Genomic DNA, 20851 nt, shown 5'->3' on the forward strand with positions numbered 1-20851 from the left:
ATTAATGTCCACTGATCATGATAGGATTAAAGGAACTCTTTGATCTGTGCTAAGGTTACACGTTCCTCCTTTTGTGACCTTCTCTAGAAGTGTCATTGAAAAGCACAGGCACTTTCCCTCACTTAATATGGCGCTCCCACACGTCAGGACTCCTTTAGCCTTTTCGGCCAATTGAATGAAGATGGGGGTGGGACGCTAATACATTATCCAATAAGAAGAAGCCTCCGCCTCACGACACCCCCTTAGTCCTGGAACGCATATTCCGGAAGTGTACAAAATCACCGCATTTTTATTTGTCAAGCCTTCTTACAGGCAGATAGGCTGGTGGTTGCTAAGTATTCCATTGGTCAATACGCTCACGCCTCCACGATGTGATAGGCTGACAGATTGGCACTGGGCAAGTGTGCTGTCAGTTGATAGGTTCATGGAGGGCTGTGTCTTTGCCACGGATTGGCTGTCTGACTTTGCTTCCCTGAGTGGGTGCTGGTTGTCCTGCGCGCCCTGTGCTCTCCCTTCAGGCACCGGTTGCTGTGAGGTGACGTCGTGCCGGTCACCGGATGGCGCTGTGTATGAGGAGGCTCCGAGGGGCCCCGGGGCTGGGAGGCAGGTGGAAAAGCGGGGTGAGGGGAGCCGGGGGAGCGGCCGTGAGACTCCGGGAAGGGAGCCGGGTGAGTGATATGTAGCCCTATGGCTGTATGTCGGTGGGAATGAGGCACTTCCTGTGTACACTCCCATACTCAGAGAGAAACTGCAAATCACAAGACATCTAAACCCAAGAACACAATATATTCCAGCTCACCCGTCCTTGTGCTGGCTGTATCTCCTCTTATTTCCGTTTTCTCCATTTATTGTCACCTTGTGATCCCAGGAATAACACACTTCCTGTCTGGGGGTGACAACACTCACCTTCTGTACACTGTGTAGGAGCAGCGTTGTCACCCCAGGCTGCTTGCTTCTCATTTAGGCTGCAGAATACAGAGTGCTTCTCTGGACTACAGAATACCAACCAAAAATAAGAAAACCAATGCAGCCTCCACATCTAAGGACTGGTAATCTGGGATATATTACATCTTTGGGCTTAAAATGTAAGTCCAGCCTAACACTAAAATCCCTGCATCTACAGACATCCACAATCTAACACTAATCTATCTGGTCCTGTAAAGAAGAAATCGCTATGGATACCTTCTCTGAAGCCGGTACGATCCGATCTCCAGCGGCGGAAGCTCTGCAGAGGACACGGCTGACAACGGCTGTGAAATGAATGGGAAGTGACATCACCCATAGACTTACTGTGGGGCTTCTGTTGTCGGCCGTGTTCTGTGCACCCACCTCCACTGACAGATCCGCGTGAGACCAGACTGGAGCCGCTTCAGAAAAGGTATGTATTATGGATTTCTTCTTTACAGGGTTAGTGTTAGATTGTGGATGTCTGTAGATGGAGAGATTTTAGTGTTATGGTGGACTTCTACTTTAAACACTTAAATACCGGGCACTTTTACCCCCTTCCTGCCCAGGCCAGTTTTCAGCGCTGTCACACTTTGAATGACAATTGTGCAGTCATGCTACTCTTTACCTAAACTACATTTTTATCACTTTGTTCACACAAATAGAGCTTTTCTTTTGGTGGTATTTTACCGCTTGCCGACACTGTACACATATGCCGGCGAGGCTGCTCTCCTGTGTAGGATCATATACCTAGTATGTAATCCCTGTGCTGTGCTGCGATTGGTTCATACTGCAGCCAGTCAGCAGGTGGCGGCTGCTGATTGTTCGCCGGCACTCGACGATCGCTCCGGACATTACCGAAGGGAGCCCTGTGTAGGTAAACAAACACAGGGCTCTCTTCTGACGGCAGCAATGTGATGTTTTTTAATTCCTGCAAAGCAGGTAGTAAAAGACAGCACATTACTTAGTAAAAACGGCACACACATTACACATGTTGGCCACACATTTTAAAGCAGAGTTCCAGCCTGGGGAAAAAAATGAAATGTCGGCAGATACAAATACTGTAGCTGCTGACTTTTAATATAAGGACACTTACCTGTCCAGGGATCCCGCAATGTCGGCACCCGAAGCTGATCCGTCCACTGGCTTCGGCATCTTTTCTAAGGGAAACAGGAAGTGAAGCCTTGTAGCTTCTCAGCTTGTTTCCTACTGCGCATGCGCGAGTCGCGCTGTCTTCTGGGATTTATGTGTCTCCCAGAAGGCATGAGGGGCTGCAAATTGAGTAAAATCAAATTGAGTAGATCGCCACACAATGATTGGGGCGTGGCGATCTTACCCAGAAGTTTTGACAGGAGGTTTTGACATGGAGGTCAGTGCGCGTTAAAATGCAACTAAAATGGATGGATATGTACACACATTTTTGATACATTTTGGCGCAAGTCAGTGTGAATTGGCCCTTAGGGCTCATTTACATGGGCAGAAAAAAACCACTGCATTTGATGTGCACAGCGTATAGTTTTTTGCGCATCTAAACACAGCACTATAGCAATCAGCCTATACACACAGCTGCGTTTACTTGCATAAATGTGTACATGTGTAGTCATTCACTTGAATGAAGGAAGAATTGTACCTAAACACAAATACTTTAGGTGTGTATTTTACACAGGATCCTCTGCAAGCTCTGCCAGCCAGGACCTGTGTTTCATGCAGAAAATACGCATACGAATGTGCCCTGAAAGCAATCCCGCTTTCAAAAACTGTGAGCAGACTGGCGCTTTACTGCAGAAGTGGCCTGCAGTGTCTGTGCTGCAAAAGAAGAAACCAACATGCCTGCTTGCAGTCTGCTTTGTTTACGTTCCGGAATAGCACCTGTGTTTTGGAATGACTGTGCGTGTGCAGAAGTGGCGTCATCTTGTGCCGGCCAATGAAGACGATAGAAGCTGGGTAGAAGATGCCAGCAAGGGATAGGTAAGTATTTCAGGGTTTAGCACCTCTTTAACTGTTTCCCAACACATTTACTTTAAAGGCATGTGAATGGTGATTCCTACCATTACTTGGTGTGATCTCAACTGAACTGTCAATAGCTGATCACATGTACAGCACCATGGCAACTACAGATGAAACAGAAGTTAACATGGCAGATTCCTTGGCTGTAAAGGATAGGACGGTTTAGCTTTCAATCACCGGTCTCATAGCTGATCACATGAACAGCACCAAGGCAACTGCGGTCTAAATAGAGGCTAAAATGCTGCTATTATTGACTGTAAAGAATAGGAGGGTTTTGTTTCTTTTTAAGGTAAACATTCCAACTTCATGCAATTGCAGTGTTTGCCGGAGACTTTGTTGCACGCTGATCTGTTTTAATTGTTGCTTGAAGTTTTTCTTTAACCCCTTCCCACCCGTACTATAGCCAAAAAGACAGCTACAGCGCCGGCCTAAAATGGTGGAAGGGCGTCCATGGACATACGCTCGTGCGGATGGCGCATCTGTGATGGCCGAGTCCTTGGGACTTGGAAGATCAAAGATCGGGGTCAAGGGCCTATCACAGCGGCCCTTTAACACATGATCAGCTGCCAGCCAATGACAGCTGATCACTAAAGTAAACAGAAGCTGACAGCGTGAGGAAAAAAGAAGAAAGCCGTTAACCAGCTTTTGTTACAGGGGCATCGATCCCCTCAGTGCCCACCAGTGCCTCCTGATCAGTGCCCACCAACATCAGTGCAGCCTATCAGTGAAGGCGAAAAATTACCTGTTTGCAAAACTTTATAACAAACTATAAAAAACGTTTAGTTTTTTTTTTTTTTCAAAATTTTTTTTTTTTTGTGTTTGTTTAGCAAAAAAGATAAAAAACCCTGCGGTGATTAAATACCATCAAAAGAAAGCTCTATTTGTGTGAAAAAAATGATAAAAGTTGCATGACTGCACAATTGTCATTCAAAATGCAACCAAATTGGCCTGGGCAGGAAGGGGGTAAAAGTGCCCAGTAGGCAAGTGGTTATAATTAAATGCACAGAAATGCTCCACACTTGTATAAAGTCCTGTGCATTGCTGTTAGCCCTGTGCATGTCTGTCCCCTTCTTATCCTGTTTTCAGCATGTCTTTCTGCTGTATGTATGCTGGGCACATAGTGCCTCTTCTGTGTATTGGCAGTCGCATTCATTGTACCCGGATTTTTTTTGTCTTGATTCTATAATGCAGAGCGCAGTGTGCAGCCTGTGAATTACTGCAGAGAACACTTGTGTATAGGAGGGGAGTGCTGTCATGTGACACCTTCCATCTTTCTTCTGGCATCTATTTTATTCTTCTATTCATTAGGACAGGCTTTCAGAGTCTCAAAGACAGCGAAGGCAACTCACACTTTTAAATCACACAGCAATACTTTATAAATGTTTAGTAAGAGGATTTAATAGAAAAACTGTAATGTGGCCATGGCTAGACCATACCGCTGCATCAGAAATGGGCTTTCAAGTGCACAATAGTTCCTTTTTGTATCCTTATATCTATTATTAGCTGAAATGCAAAGGTTTCGGATCTGTCTGGTGTGTATTCTTGCACCAAGTAAACCCCCATAACGTTTCTGTCTCTGCTTTCATTTCGTCACAAGTTGATTACATTTTGTTTTGCCCTAGGTCCGTGATGTCATCTTGTTCCGAGAATTGCGGCCCTTCCCCGGTACCAGCACTCCTGCTAGACGACCAGTACCTCCAACAGCCATTGTTCTTTCACCACGTACCAGGCCTTTGGGCATCGAACTGTCCTCATCAACCTCTGAGCAGAACAGAGCTCTGCAGCAACTAAAGGACATTCTAATCCAAAGTAAACTACCTCCAAAACCAATTTCCCAGTTCTTACACAGTGCTGAGCCCAGTGACTGCTACCATCTTGGCAGGGAATGTGGGTATCTTAGAGGTGCACAGTTGGACTGTTTCAGAAGTCTCTTTGAACCTGGATTGTGCAGGACCCCTTACCAAGCTCTGGCATTTCCCACACCGGCAGCTAAAGAAGGTCTCTTGGAGTTTACCCTCAGTGCCAAAACTAAGGGCAGTCAGGCTACCGGGAGCAACCAGCCCAGTATGGAAGAGCATCTGGCGGTAATGCATGAGAAGCTGAGGGAGGAGGTGAGCCAAGGCATAGGACTTGTAATTGAATGCACATGACAAGGCTTCCAATTGTCTAATGCCTCCAGTGTTAATTGTGGCAGCAAATTTCGACTTAGTTTTAGTCTTAGTCGTAGGACTAAAATGGCATTTTAGTTTTAGTCCCATTTAAGTCTTCTGCAATTGTTTTAGTTTTAGCCGTATTTAGTCGACTAAAACTCATTTTAGTTGTCTAAAATCTAATGGGTGTAATTAAATTGTTAAACATTTCTCTGCAATTTCCAAACTCAGTATATACTGCTGGAGTGAAAAATCTGTTATTTATGGTATTAAGGTATGAACATGCACTACAGACCAGTGTTTATTTTGAAGTCAAATTTCAATTTAGTTTTAGTCTTTTGACTAAAATGGCATTTTAGTTTTAGTCGTATTTTATTCATCTCGGTTGTTTTGGTTTTAGTAGTATTTTAGTAGACTAAAATAGTATTCATTTAGTCGATGAAATTAACATTGCATGCCCTCTAGAGTGACTGTCACCGGATTAAAAAGTGTAAAAAAATAAATAAAAGGCCTCCCAGTATACTTACCTGTTCCACTGCCCCTATCCTGGCAAGAGTCACTTGAAGGAACTGTTGTCTTGGAAATGGCAAAGCTGATGTAAATTGACAGATTAAGGAGGAACTCATTTGCTCTAGGGACCCAATGCAGTTAAACAGACCAAAACTTGGGTAATTTAGACTCCATATGTGATGAAAAGCCATGTACACAATGGTTCTATTGGGTTTAAACCATATGTCATATTATAGAATAGATTCAGACATATACACAGCTTCATTGAACCATTGTGTTGGTCCAGGACTTCACCTTTTACATTTAGGCCTCATTCACACAGAGGCTGTGGCCTGTAGACTGTGAGCTGGCCGTTTGTTTATATGGCTGGAGCTTTGTGGAGGAAGTCTATGTAACCATGGGGATGCAGCAGCTGTACGGACACAGCCACTCGTCCTAATTTCACAGGCATCCCAAGGTGGATCAGGGGCCCCAAACGCACACTTTCTGCATTCAGGGCAGATCACGCGCCCCTGCATGCCTGTCAGATTAGGATGACTGTCTGTGTCTGTATAGCTACTACATTTCCACAGGGTTACATGGGCTGCTTCACTAAGCTCCTGGCAGGGCCGATTCTGCTGTACTGGCCACAGCGCCAATGTGAATGAGGCCTAAAGTAGAACTAGACCATACGAAGAGTACCTAAACCTTAAAAGAAAAATGTAGGATATTGCAGTTTAACAGTCCTTGAATGTGGTGGTTACATTTAATCTTATTTTTCGGACTAAGAACATTTTCAGAAAGTACAGAAATTACCTGCTGATTTTGACAAAATGCTGTCTTTGTCACTAATTGTAATTCTAATTCTTTTGTAAACTTTTAACCCTGTCAGTCTATGTTTGAAGGTCAGCCTTTATGACAACTATGGCTGCCACCGTAGATACAGTGGATGAAAATGTGTAGACATGAATGGACTCAGTGTTATGTGCAGGATTACCAGGGGAAAAAAAAAAAGAAAACTAATGCAGCCACCACCTTTAAGAACTGGTAAGCTGCAGTAAATCACATTTTTGTTTTTAGGTTTAGATAGACTTTAACCATAACTTTAAAAAATCTTTTATTGAAATATCAATTCCATTTGAAAATAAAACTCACCTCCTGCTTTAAAAGAGAAGTATTGGGTATATAAAAAACAAAAACCTTATGCTTACCTAGGTGGATGCAGCATTGATCCGATGCTGTGTTTGTCCCCTGCGCCCTCTGCACTGAGAAATGAGCGATCAAACACTGCTGATCGCTCAGTTCTCCCCTCCACTCTAAGCAGGGAGATGTGACTATCAGTCATTGGCTCTCTGCTCTGCCCCTCCAGTGATCAATGGAGCGCTGGGCTGGGGAGGGGAGGGGAGGGAGTAGCTGTAATGTTGGGATCTTTCTCCAGCCTGGACCAGCTGATTGACTGAAAACATGTTACAGTTGTGCAGAATGAACTGTACTGTGATCCATAGGAGAAGTACAGCTAAAAAATCCTTTGGCCATACTTCTCCTTCAATTTCTCCTACGGTGCTCCCCAGCCATGCTCTTCTCTCCATTAATGCCAGTGCCATGCTGAGCCAGCAGCCTTTCTGTATGGCCAACTAAAGATGTTGCAAGCTGGTGGATCTCACTCATATGCACTTTAATGCATGTTTAAATAGGCTGCCACTGTATCCCCTCATGTGCTTGCGTTTCTCGACCATGGCAACCTGTAATGAAAGAAACTGCAAGGCTTAGTGATATATGCTCCATATTCTTCTCTTGTAGATCTTTCTTCAACTCTAATACAAAGTGTCATTTTTAAGAAAGAGTTCCTGCCCTAAAGCGTATCTATACCTAAAAACACAAATGTAATGTACTGCAGCTTACCAGTCATTAGATATAGTGGCTGCTTTGTTTTTGTTTTGTTTTTTAGGCTTTTTCACTTTTATCTTCTCCTGATTAAGCCTGTTTTAGAGTGACATTTCTCATTCACTGTGTGTCTGTGGTTATCACTATAGGATGGGACTACAGAGACATCTGTTCTTTTTGCCATAACATAGATGGGAGGGGTTCTGTAGTCCTCCAGAGATTAATACAATTTAACTGATAACATTCTGTGCTGCATTATGATCATCTTACAAGATTTCCAGCCAGATCAACTGTTTTTTTTTTTCTGTATTTATCAAATAGAAATAACAAAACTTTTTCAATGATATATTTACCAGACCAGTGATGCCAAATAAAAGAAATTCATTGTTGGGGTTTGCTTACCCTTTAGGAGCTGTTTGCATTGCACGTTTAGCTATAGATTCTGTTCAGTCTCAGTGCAGTTTTTCATGCTGATAATGTTTATTACGTTTGCAGCTGCCAAGGTTCTTCTGGAAGCCAGCAAATTATTCTTTATACAGAAAAGATGTGGAGTTTATCAGTAGCATATTTCACATGCACTTACGGTAAAACTGAACTCCTATTGTTGCTGTATCTTCCCCTTCTTTCTTTTTTGTTCTTTCTCTCCTTTTTTCTTTTTTCATCCTATCATTCTTCCTGTCAGCTTTTGATCTTTTGTCTACTCTTACTTCATCTCACTCTCCCTCAGCTTTGTTTTCTTCACTTCGCTGAAAGATTACTAAGTTGAGATCTGATGGCCTTCCAGATACTAAGGTATTACAAGTCCTAGTATACTGACAGGGCATGCTGGGATTTGCAGTTTCTCAACATTTGGGCCGCTGCGGGTTGCTAGGCATATGCTAGATTGTATGAAATATACCTGATTAAATAATTTGAATAAATAATAAGTTCCCCTTTAATTCAACAAGCGAGAGTCTAAAGGCTTTGCAATATGAATGTCCAAAGAAACATATACTTCAGATGTTTTGAAAGCGCAGTATATTCTGGCTTGGCATGGGCATTCACTGGCTTGCCCAAGGCCGGCACAATGTTGCTATCTTCTGGTGCTCCTTGTGTGCCTTTAACCACTTGTCGACCGGCTCCTGTTATACGTCGGCAGTTTAAAGATGGATATCTCGGCAGCTGCTGCCACAACCGAGGTATCCATCTTTTGAGCCGGCGGTCCTGTTTACGATAATGGTGGTCTCTGCGGCGGATTCCCTGCAAGATCACTGTTATCGGCGGTGGGAGAGGTGCCACCCCCCCTCCCGCCGCTCTCTTAGTCTGGGGTCTTTTTGACCCCAGATCTCATATTACAAGGGATGTTTACATTCCTTGTAATAGTAATAAAAGTGACCTATTTTTTTTTTAAATGGTGAAAAAATAAATAAAATCAAGTAAAATAAAAAAAAAAAATTTAAAGTGTCCCGTCCCGATGAGCTTGCTTGCAGAAGCGAACACATACGTGAGTAGCGCCCGCATATGAAAACGGTGGTCAAACCACACATGTGAGGTATCGCCGCGATCGGTAGAGCGAGAGCAATAATTCAAGACCTCCTCTGGAACTCAAAACATGCAACCTGTAGAATTTTTTTAAACGTCGCCTATGGAGACGTTTTAAGGGTAACATTTTTACGATTTACTCAGCGTAACATTATTTTTCACAATATAAAAAAAATTGGGCTAAGTTTACTGTTCTATTTTTTTTTTTTTATTCAAATAAGTGAATTTTTTCCAAAAAAAGTGCACTTGTAAGACCGCTGCGCAAATACGGTGTGACAAAAAGTATTGCATTGACCGCCATTTTATTCTCTAGGGTGTTAGAAAAAAAAAATGTATAATGTTTGGGGGTTCTAATTAATTTTCTAGCAAAAAAATTGTTTTTAACTTGTAAACACCGAGTCTGAAAAAGAGGCTTGGTCTTTAAGTGGTTAAAATTTGACACCTGCTGCTTCACCTTTAAAGAATATTGTCTGTCAGTCATTATATGTATCTTAGTCTGTGCATTGGGCAAAACCATTTGTTACTACCTGGAGTATGCATATCATTTCAAAAGTGAGCTGGAAGGAACATAGCAGCTGCTGTGAGCAGGCAGAGTGATGTATGCTGCATCTTAAAGTGTTACTAAACACACACTGTTTAATGTACATGTCCTTTCTATTTTGTGGATGATGACACTGTAATTATTTTAATAAAATCTAAGGACATTTATCCTAATCGATATACAGCTGTCACATGACCCAGGCCTTTCCCAGCCTGTCTGCAGGGAAACATAAGCAAGAGGAGCTTCTAGTCCTCTGCTGCTGGTCACATGTTAAAAAAAAAAAAAAAAACAGTCTTTGGAATACAGAGTAAAAATAAATAATGAATATCAAACTGTTTTAACCACTTATCTACTTCAATACCAGGCACTTACACCCCCTTCCTGCCCAAGCCAATTTTCAGCTTTCAGCGCTCTCGCTGTTTAAATGACAATTGCGCGGTCATGTAACACTATACCCAAACAGAATTTTTATTGTTTTGTTCCCACAAATAGAGCTTTCTTTTGGTGGTATTTGATTACTTCTGCATTTTTTATTTTTTGCTAAACAAATAAAAGACCTAACATTTTGAAAAAAAAAAAAAAGGTTTTTCTTTTGTTTCTGTTATAAAATTTTGTAAATAAGTAAGTTTTCTCCTTCACTGATGGGCACTGATGGGTGGCACTGATATGCAGCACTGATGGGCATTGATAGGCGGCACTGATGGTCACTCATGGATGGCACTGGTAGGCTGCACTGATGGGTACTTATGGGTGGCACTGATAGGCGGCACTGATACACATCACTGATTGGGGATGGGCACTGATTGGCATTTTCCTGGTGGTCTAGGGTGGCAATCCCTGATGGTCCTGGGTGGGCATCTGAGGGGGGGGCTGCGCTGATAAACAATCAGCACAGTCCCCCCCCCCTGTCGGGAGAGCAGTCAATCAGCTCTCTTCTACTTGCGTCTGTCAGACGCGAGTGAGGAAAAGCCAATCAACGGCCCTTCCTGTTTACATCGTGATCAGCCGTGATTGGACACGGCTGATCATGTGGTAAAGAGCCTCCCTGAGAGGCTCTTTACCGAGATCGGTGTAGCGGCGTGTCAGACTGACACACCACACCACCGATCGCCACGATGCACGCCCCCACGCGGTCGTTGTGGAGGGCCATCATATGACATCCACCCAGAACGAGAGCTGCGCCGCCCAGCCGTCATTTGATGGGGGGGGAGTGATTAAGGACCGAGCCTCTTTTTGAGATTTGTTTACAAGTTAAACAGTTTTTTTTTTTTTGCTAGAAAATTACTTAGTACCCCCAAACATTATACATTTTTTTTCTAACACCCTAGAGAATAAAATGGCGGTCGTTGCACTACTTTCTGTCACACCGTATTTGCGCAGCAGTCTTAAAAGCGCACTTTTTTTGGAAAAAATACGCTTTTTTTGAATTAAAAAAAATAAGACAACAGTAAAGTTAACTCAATTTTTTTATATTGTGAAAGATAATGTTACGCCGAGTAAATTGATACCCAACATGTCACACTTCAAAATTGCGCCCGCTCGTGGAATGGCGACAAACTTTTACCCTTAAAAATCTCCGTAGGCGACGTTTTAAAAATTTCTACAGGTTGCATGTTTTGAGTTACAGAGGAGGTCTAGGGCTAGAATTATTGCTCTTGCTCTACTGATCGCGGCGATACCTCACATGTGTGGTTTGAACACCGTTTTCATATGCGGGCGCTACTCACGTATGCGTTCGCTTCTCCACGCGAGCTTGTCAGGGCGGGGCGCATTTTAAATTTTTTTTTTTTTTTCTACTGTTCTTTTAGAAAAAAATGTCTCTTTTATTCCTATTACAAGGAATGTAAACATCCCTTGTAATAGAAAAAAACATGACAGGACCTCTTAAATATGAGATTGGGGTCAAAAAGACCTCAGATCGTATAATTACACTAAAATGCAATAAAAAAATAATTTAAAAAAGTTGTCATTTAAAAATAAATAAATGGCCCTTTTTAAGAGCTATGGGCGGAAGTGACGTTTTGACGTTGCTTCTGCCATGCAATGGTATGGAGACGGGTGAGGGCCATCTTCCCCTCACTCCTCTCCATACCCAGCAAGGGATACCATCCGATCGCTGCCGACGGATCCGGTAAGCAGCGGAGGGGGGGCTCTCTCCCGCCGCCGATAAAAGTGATCTTGCAGCGAATCCGCCGCAGAGACCACTCTTATTGGAAAGCGGACCGCTGGCCGAAGAAGAGGATATTGGGGTTATGGCAGCTAGCTGCTGCTATAACAACGATATTTCTCTTCAAAGTTAGGAAGTATATCGGCGTGCTGCGGTCCGTAAGTGGTTAAATTGCCATACAAATAAATATTTGAAATCAAATCTTATTTTTTTGGCAATACCATGGTGTGGGCGGATTTCTGCCAGTCACAGGCTGTGTCACACCCCTCCAGCCTGTGTTTTTAAAATAAGAGGGAGGTGAAGCCTCCATTAATCTACATGTAATATCCTGCCTCCATTGTGTGTAGCTGGTTAGTGGGCATGGAGGAGAGAGGGAGGGAGTGGGCTGTCATTTACCACTGTGTATACGCCCACATGTATGACTCTGTAGCAGTGATGGCGAATCTTGGCACCTCAGATGTTTTGAAACTAAATTTCCCATGATGCTCTACTACACTGCAGAGTCCATGAGCATCATGGCAAATGTAGTTCCAAAACATCTGGGTTGCCAAGATTCACCATCATTGATCTATATTTACATGGGCTGCTCAGATGTGATAGGGAGGGAATGTTCAGCATAGATACTCACTGAAAACTGAGCATGTGCAGAACTGCCAACACTGCTCTGCAAAATCCCTAGCTGAATTGGGGACATGGACAGAAGGGGGAGATGGAGAGCTGCAGGATCAACCAGGTTTTTTCCAGAATACAGAAAGCGAATGTCATAGTGACTATGAACAGCATGTAATGCAGCATTTATTGATAGTTTTTGAGGATGTGGGTTTAGTGACACTTTAGGTATATGGTTCTTTGTATATTTATGCTGTGGGAAGAGGAGCAGAATCTGGCTTGTGTGGCTAAAGGTGCACTATAACAATGATAACCACTGTAACACAGTGGACTGTACAGTTTATAATTGCTACAGTTGGTTTATCCCATAAGAGAATTTGAGTTTTAAAAAAAGAGAAATAGTTTTTCAAACCATTGAACCTTTTGTGCTGTTGCTGCTTTTTAAATTTTCTGTCTTCGGAATGTATTGTTTTAAAATACCACCATATGAAAGTTCTATTTGAATAAAAATGATATACATTTCATTTGGGTACAGTGCTGCATGACCGCGCAATTACCAAAGTAGCACTTTTAAAAATATAAAATAGTTTATATTTTTAAAAGTTACACAAGAAAAAATGCAATTGACTTTTCTTTGCACAAAAAGCAGTAACTTTTTTCTTGTTCGTTGAAGAGATGGCATTCTCTTGGTAATTGCTTCAATGGGATAAGGGGAGTTTCTGTCATTCGTGGACATATGGCATATACCTCTGAATGTTCCAATTTTTCCATGTTCACAGTGGAAACCCAAAATTTTCAGCATGTGGCCCTACCCTTTAACTCTATGACAGTGGCCAGGATATTTATCAACGTCTGAACAGCCAGGGCCCATATGGGGGTAGGACATTTTTACAACCTTGAGATTTGGACACTCCTTTGAACGTTGATTTCACAGTAAATCTCCAGAGGTCGTTTGGGAACTTCTATCTCAGAGCATGACCTTCCTGGGAAAGGATTTGACATCCCACTCATGAATATCATTCTCCCTTCCGAATGTATGGCCTTCTTGTGTTCCTGAGTGTCTTATCTGAGAATTCAAACACGTTTGATCATCAGAACTTGTATGCAGGTCCTTGAATTGACTGGGTTGGTGGCGAAGCCATACTGATCAGCTTTTGCATACCGTTAATGACCAGGTGACACTGTAAAATAAGCTGATCCAAAACAAGGCATGGCTTCGGCTGTTATTTTTAAAGTGTACCTCCTATTTGCTTGCAATATATCTTTGCCAACAGGGTAGTAGTAGCACCCTGTTCTTTGTTCAAGCAGACATTGAGAGCACCAGAACCCAGGGTGCTGCACATTACTGTAAATGCCAACTTCACCCAGGAAGTCAGTGCCTTGGCCCACCTCCTGCAGCTTGTTATTGATTAGTAAGGCTGCCAATCCCATTCATCTCTCAGTAGTGTGATGTACAGGCTGGAGAGGGTCAAGATGCTGACTTTCCAGTTGAACGCTGTATCTGGACAATGGTGCATGCTGGGTTTTGGGTCTTACAGGGCACTTTTGGAAGATGACTGGATTCCTGGAGCTGCTTGTTTTTCAGATTTTTCTAGCACTTTTATACAGTGTAGATCAATGGTTCTCAACCTCAGTCCTCAAGTATCCCCAACGGACCATGGTTTCAGGTTTTCCTTTACTTTGCACAGCCGCTTTAAATCAATATCAATGACCTGGTATTGATAAGAGCTTTTCTATCTAAGGGAAGTTCCCAAAACATGGCACCTTGGGAGTTACTTGAGGACTGAGATTGAGAACCACTGGTGTAGATAACACGTGTTGTTTTAGAGCAGTGTTTCTCAACTCCAGTCCTCAAGGCGCCCCAACAGGTCATGTTTTCAGGCTCTCCATTATTTTGCACAGGTGATTTGATCAGTTTCACTGCCTTAGTAATTACCACAGCCATTTCATCTGAGGGAAATCCTGAAAACATGACCTGTTGGGGCGCCTTGAGGACTGGAGTTGAGAAACACTGTTTTAGAGGTTGCTTGGTAAGTGGGAAATGTCCTGATAGTAAAGAAACAATGTCAAGGACCACGTAGCCCATGCTGTATAGGGCTTGCCCTGGTTTTGTACGTTGCCTAATTTTTCTTTCTTACAGTGGTCTGGTTAAGTATCAGCTCTTCCTGACCTTCACCCGGATGCTGATATTGATGTATTATAGCAACTGTCGTATCTCAGTCTTGAAGCTTACATCTCATCCAGAGACCAACAGTATCCATGCCCGCTGGTCCTTTACTGGCCTCCCGCTGCACTCTATCTTCTTCCACATTTTTAAGAGTGATAAGAATGAGTTGTACAGGTGAGCCAACGCTTCCATTTTATGTGTCTGTGTGCCTTTGTGGCAGAACTTATTGGTTTATTCAGTAAGACAAAGGAAAATAACCTAGAGCAACCAATCATCAACCACCTTTCACTGAAAGAAATTTGACCAGTATGGTGCACATCATCACTTAATGCACGGCTTTATTGTACATGGCAACGTATCTGTTCATATTAGGAATTTATTATCCTCTCTCTTCCAACCATGCCAAAACCAGGATTACACCCACATTTTCAGATTTGTGATGGAAATGATGACCAGTTTATAGCTTCTGTTTTAACGAGACAGCACTGGACATTCTATTAGTTGAGAGATTTTGGTTTCTCTTTGCTCACCTCCCAGCTGATGACTCTACAGCATGTAAGTAAGGCGAGGAGGAGGTGAGACTTCACTTGTAGTCTTAACAGTTGCTGGCCTCTTACCTACCTGAACTCACACACCATTCTTCAGCATTTGAATGTACAGCCTGTGAGATCTGCTACAATGTAGAAACTTTGTGACCCCTTCACACAAGCTGGAGTGTCAGAGCAAAAAGATGCTAAATAAGGGAGCAGATATTCATTCCAGCAGTAAGATGTTTCTGAGTGTACATTGTGTAAGATGGACAAACACTTTGTGACCCCTAATACAAGCAGGATTGTCACACAGACCAAGTAGATACTCAAAAAGGGAGCAGATTTTAATCTTTCAGCAGTAAGTTTACACAGTTCTAGCAATTTAATCGTGATTATTCAGATTCTTACATAGCCCCAGTCATGACCTGTTCTCCATGGGTTCTACTCCTTCTATACTTTGAGTGTTGTGGGATGCTTATATCTGAGAGGGTGTGCCAGAGGTGGTCCTCTTTTGAACATACTAGTTGGCTTGTGTCTGGGCTAAGACACAAATCTGTAACAAGCTTGCTATAAATGAGTGTCCGAATGCCCTATTTCTATATTTGTCCTAGGTCAGAGACCTAGAAAGCATGGAAGCCAAAGATTCATTAGGACAACCAGGGAACTAACATTTGAAAATGAGAGGTCAGCATTTGCAGACCCCGTGCCTTTATTGTAATAGAATCACTTAAAATAAGAGAGTAGCTCTTTTCCCTCACTGCATTATCTTTTCTAAAGTTGCAGTATACTGTAATTATTGCACCATATTGTCTACCTCCAATCATTGGTTATCTGCATTTCCCCAGTGTTGTTGAGATCTGCGCTTTTGTATCATCAGCTTGTGAATTATTTTGCTGTTTGATCTCTAGCAGTACTATGAATGCTTATGTACATGTCATGGATTTTGCTCGTACATTTTCATATTGATACTATATAGTACAGCTGAGCAGACTTGACCGGAGAGATGGAAAGCAGGAGACCCAGAATTCAATGCGTCCTTGTCTTGCTAATGCTGCCATCCACCTCCAGCAACTGGCTGGATCCAGGCTGACTTGCCTGCCAAGGCTGGTGGGAGGATTATTGAATGTAACATAAAATTTGCAGTGTCCTGGAGGGAGGAGTGGGATGTGTTGTCTCAAACCTTAGTTTTGTTTAAAGGATAAGTTCACCTTTTGTAAATAAAAAATAATAATAATAAATGCACATTTTTGCATTAGGAGCCTGCAAAGCATTGCACCCAAGAGTAGCAGATCGTGGGTGCAATGCAGGACTCGTGCAGACTGTCATTGTAAGCTGTCTGCTCGTACCTGATACAGGCAAGCAGCTACACACTGATAGGAAGCATCAATAAACTACTTAGGCCCCATGTATACTGCTGCTAAATGCACATCCAGAGGCAGTTGGAAGCTTTTTTTTTTTTTTCAACTGCCCCCGAACTTATTCAATGTTATCTTATGTGACCATGTACACAGTTTCGTTTACAATCGTTTTTAGGCAGTTGCGTTTAACAGCCTTTCTTTGAAGGCAAAAAAATTAGTTCAGACGCCGAAGATTTCCACGTTTCAGACGCCAAACACGGTACCGGCGTTTAGCTGTGTTTTTGTTTTATAAGTGCTTTTAAAGGTACCCAGTTTTTTGGACATTAAAAAACGATGAGAAAACATAAAAAAAAAAATTTTTAAAATTGGTAATGACTTGCAATGATTCATAGACCATATATAGCCCTTGATCCAATCCACTACACCACTAGCAATGTTGTTTTACAAAGTATAATTGTAATTGGACCCATATGTTGTTAGATATCAAAAACATGACACCACCATTAAGCCCGACCACCGACGTGATCAAACATAGTTTCATGAAATTTGATAGTCACCAACAGACGTTCCTCTGGTGGCACACTCTTCCTCATGTCCAAGCGTATCAGACTGGGCCAAACTTTTTCTAGTAGAATGTCAAATGAGGCAATGGACCTGCGTGTAAAGTTAAAAAAATTTATCGGGGTAGGTACGTAGCTGTTTGTACATGTTGGTAAAATATCCTACTGATATGCGCTGCGCGATCAATGGATGGGTCCAGTAGCGATGAACTCTGGTCCTCGCACGCAAATTTCTGAGTCGTTCTAGCCTCATCAAGAGCAACGTCAGGAGCATTTCCTCACATATGCTCATTATGGGATCCATTTTAAAAAAAACAAAACACAGAAATGGGGACAAATACAAGGACGCTGCTACTCACTCTGGTCTCACAAAATGGCTGAAATAGTTAACTTAAACCTTTTTTTTGGGCTTAGGGAGGGTCTTATGATATTATCCTTACTAAACCTAAATGCTGGTTTTAAGCTTTCAAAAAAAACATTCAGAGGACTTTGCCTCAGCGTCCTGTGTACATGGAGCCTTAGAGCGCTCAACAGGGCCATGGTAGTTCATTGAGAACTGCACGCCGACAGCTGCAAAGGCGCTTGGTACCTGTAATTCTCCAATTCACAGAACTCTGTGAATGAATGACGCAGCCGCATTATTTATTTTGTAAACTGTGACAGCGAGAAGATCCCTGGCTCGCTGTCTCTAGAGGCTGCAGGGCGGGGAAAGGCTTCAGCAGAGGTAACATGTTGCCAACGGTGAACTTATCCTTTAGATATTTAGAATTATAAACATCCTCGTTGTGTAGTTCTGTGCTAATGTTTTTTATTTTTTTGACATTGCAGGACATATGATGCCTTTTCCACTTTTCAGCTTGCACCTGATGGTCTCATATGTTTACATAAACTAGAACGGGTAGGTGATGAAAGAAATCTTTTGATTCCTCTGCTAGCTTGAAAAGATGGACTTAGAGGGAGAGATTTACTAAAACTGGTGCACACAGAATCTACTGCAGCTGTGAATAGTAATAGTTTTAGTTCTCGTTCACATTAAACACAGCTTTGAAATCACACAATTTCAAAGCCGCTTTTGGGTCAGACTGAAAAACATCTGTGCAGCTTCATGCACAGATGTCTATTGAAGTCACACCCGAAATCGGCAAAAGTAGTGCAGAAGCTACTTTTGCAAATTGGTGCGGCATCGCGCCAATTGGACCGGTGCCATTGCTGGCAGTAGGCTGTGACTTGACCTGTCAAATCACTTCAATGTGAACAAGGGCTTTTTGGCAAAGCTTGATTGAACAAGCTGAAGTTATAAACTTGTTACCATCTACAGCTGCACCAATTTTTGTAAATCTCCCCCATAGGCCCCTTTCACACGGGACGGATCCGTGTTGATCCGCCCCGTGTTTATCCGCTGCTCAGCGGGGATCGCTCCGCTTTCCCCAGCTGAGCAGGCAGATGACAGGGCGGGACCCGCACACTGTGCAGGGACCGCCCTGTCAGATCTCCGCTCTCCCCTATGGGGGATCGGAGGAACACGGACCGTCTGTCCGTGTTCCTCCGATCCGCTCTGCAGACGGATAGAAAAATAGGATTTTCTTCCGTCCGCAGAATCGGACGAGAGCGGAGGCGGACAACATTGGGTGTCAGCGGATGTACATCCGCTGACACCCGCTATCCCATAGGGATGCGTGTATGTCCGTATTTCATCCAAAAACGGATGGATGAAATACGGACATACGGTCCGCACGTGTGAAAGGGGCCATAGTGTTGAAAACTGCATTTGCTCAGCTGCCGATTTGTTTCCTGCTCTGATGACTTCTTACCCCTGACAACACATAGGGGTTGATTTACTAAATGCAAATTCATTGTGCACTACAAGTGCAGTCGCTGTAGATCTGAAATGAGGAGAATCTCTGCTGATTTTCATCAATCATGCGCAAGCAAAAATGCAGTTTATTTTCCTCTCGTGTCCCCCCTCAGATCTATAGCAACTGTACTTCCAAGTGCACAGTGGATTTGCCTTTAGTAAATAACCCCCATAGTATATGTACGTATTGGTGCTTCTGTATTTGTAAGCGGCGGACTTCCCATTTAATTTAAATCTGATTCCTTGTACTTCTCATGTCAATATACTGGTCAGCTCTGCCCCTTACAAGCCTAACTAGAATAACCATCATCCTCCCAATGTTTTCTTTAAAGGAGTTGTAAAGGCAGGGTTTTTTTTTTATCTTAATGCATTGATATAAAATACCTTCTGTGTGTAGCAGCCCCCCTTCTCTCTCCAGCATTCTCCACGATTCCCTCAGCCATCTGAGGCTCTAGCTCCCACGGCTGTCAAAGTCAGCCAATCAGTGGAGAGGAGGCGGGGCCAGGGCTTAGTTTCTGAATGGATACACAGAGCTCTGACTCGGCTTGGCTGCCCCCTGTAGCAAACTGCTGGCTGAGGTGCTAGGAGCAGCAAAGAGGGACCTGAGCACAGGAGGATCCAGGCTGCTGTGTGCAAAACCAACTGCACAGAGGAGGTAAGTATAACATGTTTTTGTTTTTTTATAAAACAAAGCAAGCCTTTACAATCACTTTAAAGTCTTAGCTCAAGAACCATTTTTACTTTGTGACAATATCCCTAACCAACACCCTTCCCTGCGAGTTTAGCCTCTCCATCTGATTATGGGGTACCCTATTGTGCTGGGGCAAGTAATTAAGTCTTTATATGTTTTCTCATTTTACAAGAGAATTGGGCAACCAGGACAGACTTTTATTCAGCTGTGCAATTACAGACATACACATTATTGATTCTGCCTGTCTCTTGTAGGTAATGCCATCGTCGCCACTCACTGTAACCAAGAAGACTATACTAGCTGCTGCATTGCTTGCTTTGGGACTGGAAGATCGACCTGCATTAAATCTACTCTCCACCCCTAAAATTCCTCATGAACTGTAACCTCTCCTGAACCAGGAGTGTACTTTGTGATGCTGCTGCCGCCCCTTAGCAAGTTCTACATAGTATAAAGACAGACCATGCCTGGAGCTGCCGCCTCCTAGAGGACAGAGACCAGATGTTACAGAGCCAATCTAGAATAACCACAGGCCTTTAGTGCACGGTAACATGTCACTGAATGACTCCAATACCAAACATGTCTTTTCACTATTAGATCTGGCCTGTATTTTGTTATGTGATCCTAACCTCAAAGTTTTATCTGTGTCTAAGCCCATTATGAGGTAGGCGGTTTACCTGATTACACTGCACTGCTGTGTCTGCATGCGCAACCTGGACCTTGCCTGTGGATGTGTAACATATACTGTATATAATTAAATTATAACAACATTTTTGTTTCTCGGGGTCAGTTTAAAATTAATACTGCACTGTCAAACTCTTTTCCTATGAGCTGGTTATAATTGGTTTACGTGTCAGAAAATTGTTGCCTGTTGTGGGTTAATAGATGATGTGTAGAGGAGCGGGAAACAAATTGTACACGTAAGGGAGGAGGACAAAAAAAAAAAAAAAAAAAATAGAGGCTGTATTATGGATAGTGAGATAGGAACCCCTTTTTCTCTCTGCATCAATGTATTTTCCAAAGAGGAGCTGACCTTCAAAGGGTATCTTTCTCAAGCAGAGTCAGCAGATGACAATGTATCAGAGGGCCCACGGAGTAGATAAATCAGTCTGTGTCTGCTCTGCATATGCAGAGTGGACACAGACCTGTCATTCACCACCTCCGCTAATTATGTCCCGAAAAAGGTTACCAAGTCGCTAAAGTGGCCCTCGCTCCTCAAAAGGTTGGGCACCCTTGTGCTAGAACAAAGGAGGAATTCAACAGTCTCCAAACTACAATAGACTGAATCTTTAATCACTTCAACACCCGTGTATTGTCATATGACATCTGCAGATGGGATTTCCTATCCTGGGCGAGCGTCATATGACATCCTCAGCTTCC

At 42.9% G+C, this 20851-nt stretch overlaps 1 protein-coding gene across 1 annotated transcript; it reads left to right on the plus strand.

The window, feature by feature from the left end:
• Positions 1–432: 432 nt before the first annotated feature.
• Positions 433–20249, plus strand: LG09H6orf136 (linkage group 09 C6orf136 homolog). The gene is made up of 6 exons (XM_073598915.1): positions 433–668; positions 4575–5063; positions 7971–8059; positions 14454–14654; positions 17757–17826; positions 19729–20249. The coding sequence occupies exons 1-6, from the start codon at positions 558–560 to the stop codon at positions 19855–19857; spliced, it is 1089 nt and encodes a 362-aa protein (XP_073455016.1). The 5' UTR covers positions 433–557; the 3' UTR covers positions 19858–20249.
• Positions 20250–20851: the final 602 nt, after the last annotated feature.

This window comes from Aquarana catesbeiana, linkage group LG09 (genome assembly GCF_042186555.1).
Source record: "Aquarana catesbeiana isolate 2022-GZ linkage group LG09, ASM4218655v1, whole genome shotgun sequence".
NCBI classification, from domain to species: domain Eukaryota; kingdom Metazoa; phylum Chordata; class Amphibia; order Anura; family Ranidae; genus Aquarana; species Aquarana catesbeiana.